An 11,427-nucleotide genomic window follows, 5' to 3' on the forward strand; every position below is an offset into this window, starting at 1 on the left:
AGACAAATCAATCCATCTAAAACTTCTTTTATTATTGAATCAATGTTTAGTGTCTGAAAATATTGACACAAATGTTCTCTTTTTGTCGCATAATATTCTTTTGTTCTCTTTTCTTCTCAATGTTTTTTTGTCTCTTACAGCGGTGCTATTGAGAATTAAACCTAAGAATTCATACATACTACTCAAAACCTCTAACCACTAGGCCAACCCTAGTGGGTATTCTGTCTCCCCAAGGTTTACATAGTAATGTGTTTAAATCCATACACTAAAGGCTATAAACACGTTAAAGTCTCACAAACAATATCCAAAAAATAAAGACAAGAGGAGAAAACAAGAAATATAAGAAATTAAGAGAGAATGATTGTTAGTGTATCTCAAACTTCAAACTGACAATTCTTATACAATATTCCTAATTTAGCTTACCACATTAGCAAAAATTAATAAATATTATTTAATTCTCAAATCATTTATAATCAAATCAATGTAAAGAGAAAATTGCTGAAGTTTTGTAATTATAATTATTTATAGACTATAAATTAGTAATAACGTATATAAAAAGAGAACAATAATATTATTAAAATAAAAATAAAACATTTATCTAAAAAAAAGTCATATTTTCACAATAACAATTATAATTAAAAAGAGAACAATAATATTTTATATAAAAAAATAATAATACTTATCATAGGTTTAATGTGTTATACAGTTTTCGTGTAACACGAATTCTTACTGCATGTCATTTTCCAGTATGAAATATGTCAAAACGTCATGGCTATTTTATAAATAATTCAAGGCTACTATAAATAATTCAATGCTATCCAATATTGATGACTGCTACGTTCATGTTTAAATATTCTCCAGTTCTCACTTTCAAAGAATGGAAGTCAGGTATATAAATGTATATGTTGAATGAACAAAGCTTTTAAACTAATATTTATTTACATTAAATGATTATTTGTGATAAATGTATATTTACATGGCACATGGCACAATTTTGTAGTATATATTAAAAATTCTATAACAAAAAAAACAGTCAGAGGGACAAGCCCCTAAGTCATAAAATAATTAGCTCCTCCCTACGAGTTAAAATACTAGTTTGTAATTGTATAACACGTGAAGTCCCAGTAAAAAAACATGTGAAGTAAATAGGTTGAATTTGCAAGTTTTGAGTCAGTATACTGTATACGAACTCACAAATATATATTATATAAATATATATATATATATATATATATATATATATATATATAGAGAGAGAGAGAGAGAGAGAGAGAGAGAGAGAGAAATTAACCTGCAAACTCACAAGTTTATGACTTTAATTATGTAGGGTTATTCAAAATTGGATCAAATTAAACTGACAAATTGATTTTAAAAAAATAATAATCCAACAAAAAATTGCATTTTTATTGTAATTTAGTATAATTTTTTTATTTATATTATAAAAATTGAATCAAACTAAAATAAATATATGATACATTATATAATTATATTATTTTTCCTCTTCACTCAATAAAAACTTGTTATTTTAACATAAGTCATAACTTAGTTTTGATAATAAGTGATTTCATATATGCTGAGTATATATTATTAGTTATATTATAAGTTTATTCCAAAGGATGACCGATAAGATTTTATCTTTAAACAAAAATTTATTTTGGGGTTTATTTCATGTCATTGAATGATTAATAAATATAAATGACTTTTAATACTTATTGTAAGATGTTTGTAATATAATTATTAACATGTATTTTTTTATCTATTCATGGTTTACCGTTATGTAAATGTAATTTTCAAAAAAATATAATTATGATTCAATTAATTATTATATTTTTTATTGTGTTAGATGTATATTTTTTAGTACTGTATGATGTATCTGCAATTTCTACGAGAGAAAATTATTACTCTGGCATCCGATTGGTGATTGTCAAAATCTAACTTTGAACTCACAGAGTCACAGCCACCGTAATCATAATAGCGACACTACACTTCAACTAGAGCACACTATTTCACTACGTAGTATTTCTTTTTTCTCCTTTGTTTCTATAATAACAGATACTTACACATCTGACCCATCTCAAATCTTGCAAAAGTTGCTTCAACAATGAGCTAAACATGATGAAACTAAGAATTCCATTTTTTTAATACAAAAAAGGCATCTATATCTTTGGCATTCTTTAATTTTTCCTTAAATTTATATTTTTTAACTCATCCTTGTCTCAGTTGGATTTTATTGAATTTGGATAAATTTACATTTTATAATTTTAATTTATTTATATATTTTTAAAATATTAATTATATATTTATAATTTAATTTCATTTTTATATTTTGTCTCTTGAGGAAAATGATCTATTTTTATCATTATCATCTATTATCGATCAAATATCCGTTCATATTAAATCTTATGAATATTTTTGTTCTTTATTAATATACTGATGTTTAATATGAATTTTATTTAATGATTTGAGCTTTTGCTCGTGTTTTCTTAATCTGTTAAAAAGCAAAATACTTTGAGTATATTATCATAGGTTTATACTTTAAATATATTTTTAATTCTTGTAATTTAACATTTTTTTTTACTTTTCATCATTGTAAAATTATTTTTATTTTTATTCCTTACAAATTATATTTATTTTTTTTTTCTTAAAGCGTTTTAACTTTTTTTAACTATTCAAAGCATTATCTAAAACACTTTAAGGATAAAAAATAAACCATAATCTGTAAAGATTAAAACCAAAAAATACTAAATTATAAGAATTAAAAATGTATTTAAACCTAGATCTATTACCATGTGAATATGTCATGGTAAGATGAAATTTTACTCAATATGGATTTATAAAGGTTATCAGAAAAACGAATATGATAATACTTTTTAATCTAATGTTACATTTTAATTTTAAAAAAAAGACATGAAATAAAACAATAATTCCAATCTATTTACAAAACTAAAATAAAAATATATTACATAACCATATAATTATTATAAAAAAAATTAGGTCTTTTTTCGTTGTGGGCCATGTCTCGTTGCACCTCTAAACAAGGCTTAGGACCGATCCTAGAGGGAAGTGTAACTAAGGATAACGAAAATAAGGAAACAAATAGGAAAAAAGAGAAGAATGAGGAGGAAGAAAAAAAGAGAAAGGTGTTAATATAGACTAAAACAAAAAAATATTTGTATAGGAACTAAAATAAATAATTTTTAAGTATCGGTATTAAAATCTAAAGATTGTTAAAGTATTGGAACCAAAAATTAAATGAGTGTAGAATAAAAAACATAAAGCACAACATACATCAATAACACATCAGCTCCGTATATATCATTCACGGTTAATGACATTACATTTTTTTTTTACTCCAAGGACCAAAATGAAATTGAAAGTGATGATAGAGGAACTAAAACGAGAGTATTTTAAGTGCAGTGATGAAGTGTGTACAACAATAAATTTAATTGAGAAAATTTTTTTAGTGGAGACAAAATAATTTATAATATTTTTATAAAAGAAAAATATTATAAACTTTTACAAAATTCGTAATGTTATGATAAAATAAATCTAAAATATTTAAGTTTCCATAAATTTTTATCTCACGATGACAAATCTATTTTATTTATCTATTTTCCACATTCCTTTGAAAATATTCAACAAATAAAATACATGAAGTCTAAATTCTAGATGTTCGCATAAATGCATGGGCATAAAATTATCATTCTATCTCTAGTAATGATTTTCTTATAAAATCCTTTCTTTTTGTTCTATTAGAAGTTATCCTCTTTCGAGTGTTTAACCTCTAAAACTGATTCATGCATACTTTCTTTAGACCTTAATTAGAAGTTACCCTCTCCCGAGTGTATAACCCCTAAAAGAATGTAAAGATGAAAATGCAAGATAAAAATAGAAAAACTTGAAAAGGACTCCTATTGCATCATCATTGACTTTTTAGGCTTAGTGAAAGAAAGAAGGGAATAAAGATGATAAGAGAAAGGAGAAGAGTTCTCAGGCTTTAGGTAGTAGTGAGAGTGCGCTGAGACTTGATGTGTCGTTTTCCCTTGGTCAGACTCTCTATTTATAGTTGTTGAAGTGAGCTTTGAGCCTTTGTAGACTCGCTTAGTGCAACCTACCTCGCTCAGCGCCACTGGATCACGCGCTTAGCGGGCTCCTCTCGCTTAGCGCTCTATGTTCTGTTGGATCGCGTGCTTAACGCATGTTGTGCGCTTAACAGGTTCTGTTTTTGTTGCACGCGTTTAGCGCGTCTTACGCGCTGAGCGCGAGTTCTGACTCTTGTGCTTAACGCCTCACTTAGCGCCTATGTCTCCTGTCTTGCTTAGCGCGAGCTGTGCGCTAAGCGAGATGCTGGGCTGACCTTTTTTTATTTCTTCTTTTTTTTTTCGTTATTTCTCACTTTTTGCTTATAACACCTTCAATTTTTATATTTGCAATCAAAATTCAACGAAACATCAATTCTTTAACATTTAAGCTCAAATGGCTGTTAAATAATTATTTTAAAGATAATTTTGCTTCATTTTTTATTATCAAAGTACAATTATTTAGCAGTTATCAACTCTTACCAACTATTAGTCGTTGAATAATTTTATCTCAAATCCTATCTTTAGAATCAAATTTTATTTTATATAAATTATATACACAAATTTTTATTAATTCCAAATTATTTCATACCTCATTCTTATCGATAAAAATTTATGTATTATATATTTTTTAAAATAAATAAGAATCACTTTGATTATTTCTTATTATTGTTTAATTTTAATGAATTTAGATACAAACAATCAATGTATGTAAAATTATAATTTAACACACTTAGATCGATTAAGTTTATATTTTTATAATGTTATTTTTTCTCATTATGATATTAGTGTGAAATATTTATCAGATTTGTTGATAATTAATCTTTATTGAAAAACCTGGCTTAATTGGCCATCTTTAATGAAAATTTTCCTTCCTACCATGCTTTCTTCATTTACAAAACTCAAACTCAAGACCTTAATTAGTTAAAAAGATCGAACTTAGTACCATTCATACAAATAACTTGTTAGTTCTTAAAAAATTATCTACAAGATATAGTTGATAAGAGTTTAATTTAATCCCTTCACATATATAAAAGTAAAGTATATAAAATGAATGATGATATCTCTGTCTAAGTTAGGGAACCTTCCAAGAATTAAAAAAGTATTTATAAAGAAATTATTATCACATGTAAAGAGATTATGTGTGTATTATTGGGATCCCAATTCTGTATCATAATTGACTTACAATTAGACTATGTTGATTGAGTTCGATTCTGATAGAAAAGTACTAAAAAAAAAAGAGACAAGCTAATAATGATCATTTTCTAATTTCAACAAGAGTATAAGTGTTAATAAAGAAATAAATTATCAAAATTGTTGACACAAGTGATTCAACACTTGATCATGGGTCTCTTAACCAAGGTTTGGTGTTCGATTTCTGACTTGGACATGAAGTCACAACTGGAGGTATCACTTTACTCCTAAATGAGCCAACAGGATGGGAAGAGATTATTTGGATGCCAAATAGGAAGTCACATATATCATCAGGTTAAACAAAGAAGAAGAAACGAATTAGTTATTTGAATTCAGGAGTACTATAGATCATGCAAATCCACCTGACCACCTTATGATGAGGAAATATTGATTTAGTTCTATGAAATAAATTTATATGGTTTTATTTTCTTACTTAAAAGTTAAAAATATATGATGTCTGATTTTACACACAGAACATTTAATACAATGAACATTTATATAGCCATAGAGGATAAGTTAATACTGAATATAATATTCTTACCAAAAAATCTTACTCGGTTATTAATATGATGATTGGTAGATTTATTCTTACCATCTACTCGGCGTATTTCATAATGTAGTTTTGTTAAGTTAAGATTTCGTATTCAATATATAGCCGAGAGATTTCCAGAAACTTGAAGCTCATATTTGATATAGTTGATACCCAATCTTGCTTTTATAACTGAAACCCTACGTTGTACTTTTCCTATACTGGCTTGTAATTTATTAGATCGCCAAAAAATGAGGGCGGGGAGAGTCAGTCTTTAATTCTGAACATTAAAATAAAACGGAAGAAAAATGACGGATTTGTTTCCTATAATTGCATATTTTGGGGAATGATGAATTATTGGATATGATAGACGCATGCATATATATTTTTTTACTTGATAAGAATATGCACCATAGTCAATGAACACGAAATTTGGACAAATAATATTGTATAAGCTAAAGAATGAGGAATGCCCTCTTGCTGAAGAACAAGCAGTTTGCCAGACCACTAAGTGTGCTGGACTTTTAAAACAACCCACCCATTACATAGCATTTAAAGAGATCAATACCACACCCACCCCTTTACATACGTATAGTTCCCAAATTTAAAACCTCCCTTGCTGTTGCTGTTGCTGTTGCTTCCTTAACTTATGGCTCTACACGTACGTTGCAATAATAGTCCCGTGTTATGAATAGTTAGTCATACACACCCTTGCCTTCCAGTTCCTGCAGCCACCTCTCCCGAAAGTTGGGTAGTCACAGAAAATTAAAAATGGAGTACGGTGGGTCGCAGTCCCCAGGGGAGCAAGATGGTTCGGATTCCCAAGAGAGGAGGAAACGCTATCATCGTCATACTGCCAATCAGATTCAGAGGCTTGAGTCGTAAGCCTTGTTTCCACTCCCAGCTAGCTAGCTCCTTTTACTGCTTATTATTATTGCCACTTTACTCGACTCGACTCAATTCAATGTTTCAGAATGTTCAAAGAGTGCCCCCATCCAGATGAGAAACAAAGGTTGCAATTAAGCAGGGAGTTAGGCCTGGCCCCGAGGCAGATTAAGTTCTGGTTCCAAAATAGGAGGACCCAAATGAAGGTATATCATCATCATCATCATTCTGCGTTCATGCATGTCTATTGTCTAATGACTTGGTTGTTTATTTTGTTCCAAATCAGGCCCAACACGAAAGAGCTGACAATTGTGCTCTTCGAGCTGACAATGACAAGATACGTTGCGAGAACATAGCCATCAGGGAGGCCTTGAAGAACGTTATCTGCCCTTCTTGTGGTGGCCCACCTCTCAATGACGATTCTTATTTTAATGACCATAAGTTGCGATTAGAGAATGCCCACCTCAAAGAAGAGGTCAATTTCGTATCGTCAAAAACTTGTCTTTTTCTTTTTTACTCCTTTCTTATGGTTAACAATTTAATTTGCAGCTTGATAGAGTGTCTAGCATTGCTGCCAAGTACATTGGAAGACCAATTTCCCAACTCCCGCCGGTCCAGCCTATTCATATATCGTCTCTGGACTTATCAATGGCGAGTTTTGGAAACCAAGGGATGGTTGGTCCGGCTCCTGCTCCTTCCCTTAATCTTGATCTTCTTCCTGCTGGGACTTCCTCATCCATGCCAAATTTGCCTTATCAGCCTCCTTGCCTTTCGGACATGGACAAGTCTCTCATGTCAGACATTGCCTCCAATGCCATGGAAGAATTTCTCAGGCTCGTGCAGACAAATGAACCCTTGTGGCTTAAATCAAACGTCGACCGTAGAGATGTTCTTAGTTCTGATGCCTATGATAGAATGTTCTCCAAGCCCAATACTCGCTCCAAGAATCCTAATGTTCGAATTGAAGCATCCCGAGATTCTGGAGTCGTATTACTGAATAGTTTAGCTTTGGTTGATATGTTTATGGACCCAGTAAGTTGTTCTCATTCTTTTTGTGTAGAATGTGATTGAGTTTTCTAAATTCATAATTGATTTTGCAGAACAAATGGATCCAACTTTTTCCCACAATTGTCTCAGTGGCAAGGACTATTCAAGTCATATCTTCTGGGGTCATGGGCAGTTGCAGTGGTTCTTTACAATTGGTGAGTTGTTTAAATTATTTTATGACTCATTTCCCTCAATGCATGAAACTTAAGTTTTTTCTTTCTATTTTCAGATGTATCAAGAGTTGCAAGTGCTTTCTCCACTTGTTTCAACTCGGGAGTTTTACTTCCTGCGTTACTGTCAGCAAATTGAGCAGGGCACATGGGCAGTAATGGACGTTTCTTATGATTTTCCCCAAGATAGCCACTTTGCTCCTCAGTTTCGGTCTCATCGTTGTCCTTCTGGTTGCTTGATCCAGGACATGCCTGATGGGCATTCCAAGGTAAATGTTAACCAATCTCTGATGTGACATTTATAGCTACTCTTCTAATTTCTAGGTTGTCATGTAGATTACTTGGATTGAACACGTAGAGATTGAAGATAAAACTCTTCCTCATCGGCTTTATAGAAATCTTATTTATAGTGGGATGGCATTTGGAGCTGAAAGATGGCTTACTACCCTCCAGAGGATGTGTGAAAGATTTACTTATCTGATGGCTACAAGCAATCCTACCCGGGATAATCTTGGAGGAGGTATATAAATATCATTCACCCGTCTTTGTAATGCAATGTAATGTTTAATTTTCTTGCGATAACACGGGATTTTAATTTCAGTAATTTCATCTCCTGAGGGCAAGAGGAGCATGATGAAACTTGCTCAAAGGATGGTCACCGATTTTTGTGCCAGCATTAGCACATCAAGTGGCCATCGATGGACCACGCTCTCTGGGTTGAATGAAATCGTAGTAAGAGTCACTGTCCACAAAAGCTCAGATCCTGGACAACCTAATGGTGTGGTGCTAAGTGCAGCCACTACCATTTGGCTCCCCACCCCTCCACACACTGTCTTTAATTTCTTCAAGGATGAAAACAAAAGACCTCAGGTTGACATAGTCAATTTAATCGACTTATTTGATATTGTGACCTAGGAGAGGTTTTCTAAAGTTATTCATTTGTTTTTTTATTTTTATTGTCCGTTTAGTGGGATGTTCTTTCCAACGGTAATGCCGTTCAAGAGGTTGCCAACATAGCAAATGGTTTGCACCCTGGTAACTGTATATCAGTTCTTCGAGTAAGACGGTCTTCCTCTCCTTCCTAATTAACTCGATTGCATTTTATTTTTTTAGAATTCTCGGTTTTACAAATAATTTCTACCTTGTCCATTTGCATATATAGGCTTTCAACAACAGTCAGAACATGTTAATACTACAAGAAAGCTGCATAGATTCCTATGGTTCACTTGTGGTTTATTGCCCAGTTGATCTGCCATCCATCAACACAGCAGTAAGTGGTGAAGACCCTTCATACATTCCCCTACTACCAAATGGATTTACCATTTTGCCTGATGGTCAGCCTGACCAGGAAGGAGATGGAGCATCAACTAGCTCAAACACAAACAGGAATATAGCAAGGTCTGGTGGTTCACTAGTTACAATTGCATTCCAAATTCTAGTGAGCAGCTTGCCATCTGCTAAGGTCAATATGGAGTCGGTGACAACTGTTAACAATCTTATTGGCTCCACTGTCCAGCAAATAAAGTCTTCCCTAAGTTGTCCTACCTAGTTCCTGATGAATTTGCTCATGCCATCCTTAAATATGTCTATTTCTGCTGGTGGGAGAAATATTTTTTGGGTTAGTTGGGACTTCGAACGCTTTCTCATCTGAAGAAAAAGCCTCATTATTTACTATTGCTAGTTGTTGGTGTGGTGGTGGTGGTAGAGCTAGCTATTTTTTCGCTTTTTCAAGGTTGAAGTTGTGTTACATTTCACATCAACTACCATTGTTTTGGCATTATAGGTAAGGTCTATTTTTGGGGTGCATGAGTGGGTAAGGCCTTTATTTGTTTCCTAGTTTGCTTATTAGCTTTGAAAGTAGTAGAAATCTTAGGAGTCAAGAACGCACCATATATGGCCTTTATCTTCTCCACATTCCCAGATTAACCAACAGTTGAAGAAAAATGTGTATGGTTCGGGTATTGACTTCTTGTTCATAATTTATTGTTCCCCTTTTGTTGTAATAACTCATTTTTTTCTCCCAATATAAATTGAAGGAAAAAAGAAAGTGTGAATGAAATCATGAATATAACGAGGTGGTGGAGGCAGATAGATATTGACAGTTCGGATGCCTTTTTCGGCTTGACATCATTAGTGCTCACCATGTTGAATGTTTTTGTACCTTGATTGAAACTAATCCGCATGGCCAAAATGTGAAGATAATTATCATACGGATTCTTGAAGATGCTGATAGTGCTCGCCATGTATTTTCAAGATAGAATTGAATTTAAATAAAAGTTTGGTTTAATTGTAATTTTTTTCTTATTACTTTAATGATTTTGTAAATATCCCTTTGAATTTTTTAATATGTTACGACTATTTAGACAAAACTTTATTTGTTTTTTGGAAGGCAAATAGAATAGATATCATTAATAGGAAAAGTGAAACTATACAAAAGACAGTACAAGTTGTACAGATTGTCCCTATACCATAACCTCCAAAAAATAAATAAGAACTATACTATCATCGTAAGTTAGAGCTAATCTGTGAGCTCACAAAAAAAATCCTCTAAATCAATCTAAAATGTAGTTTAGAGGGCAACAACACCATGAAGAGAAGAATAAGCTAAACTTAATCCCATTTTTATACAATAACCATTTCCATGAGATTGTTTTGATCTGAGCTATGCACGCCAAAAATTCCACAGAGCCATTTCTGAAGATGATACGGTTTCTCAAATTCCATAAACAGCAAATAGTGACATGCCAGAAAATAAATCTGAGCCTTTTAACTCGGCGCCCCTTTACAAATTCCCCTATGTAAAAGGGGATTTGACATCATTTGGGATAATAGAAGAGACTCCTAGTCATCCCGGCATAGCGTACCGGATTTTTGAGCTAAAACTGCAATTAACAAAAAGGGGGTTATGTCCTCGAGTTGGTCATTACATAAGACACATGAATGAGGTAGATTATCAAATTGCAGGCCTCTCTTGTGCAACTGATCACGAGTAGGTAGTTAATAATTGCCTCGTGAATCTTATTTAAATGACAACTTTGGGGCTATTATCTTGGTCTCCTTAGCTTACTCAACCATCCAATGCTCCTGGCTCCAAAGAGATGTGTGGTATATCGGCTAACAGTTTGTGGACCAACTCCTCCTCCCAGGTAAAGAGTGCTCAATGCTAACTCTGCCACTGATGCTTCCTTCACTTCTTAGAGAGCAGATACAGTCTTGGATACAGATCTTTAAACGATCTTTCTCCAACCCAAACCTTATTATTGTGCTTTCAACTAGTGTTTGATACTGATACATACTTTAGATTCCGTGAAACATGGAATCTAAAAACTATTTTTTCCTTAATACAGTTTTCTTTGTTGACAAAAAAGTAAGCTTAGATATTTTATTTTTTTTCCTCGGTAAATTTGTATTTTTAAAATTTTAATTCGTTAAAATTTAAAAAAATTCAAAAAGTAAAAAATGAGCAAAATAAATTTTCCAGAATCAAAATTGTAAAATTGAAAAAAAAAAACTAACTTTTTTT

At 32.0% G+C, this 11,427-nt stretch overlaps 1 protein-coding gene across 1 annotated transcript; it reads left to right on the forward strand.

The window, feature by feature from the left end:
• The first annotated feature begins 6,233 nt into the window (after positions 1-6,233).
• On the forward strand, positions 6,234-10,154 carry LOC114413759 (homeobox-leucine zipper protein HDG11-like). Its single transcript, XM_028378306.1, has 10 exons — positions 6,234-6,683; positions 6,776-6,893; positions 6,974-7,162; positions 7,237-7,719; positions 7,788-7,889; positions 7,964-8,173; positions 8,241-8,424; positions 8,506-8,774; positions 8,873-8,962; positions 9,067-10,154. The coding sequence occupies exons 1-10, from the start codon at positions 6,574-6,576 to the stop codon at positions 9,451-9,453; spliced, it is 2,142 nt and encodes a 713-aa protein (XP_028234107.1). The 5' UTR covers positions 6,234-6,573; the 3' UTR covers positions 9,454-10,154.
• The last annotated feature ends 1,273 nt before the right edge of the window (positions 10,155-11,427 follow it).

The sequence above is a fragment of the Glycine soja genome, chromosome 5, assembly GCF_004193775.1.
Source record: "Glycine soja cultivar W05 chromosome 5, ASM419377v2, whole genome shotgun sequence".
Lineage (NCBI taxonomy): Eukaryota > Viridiplantae > Streptophyta > Magnoliopsida > Fabales > Fabaceae > Glycine > Glycine soja.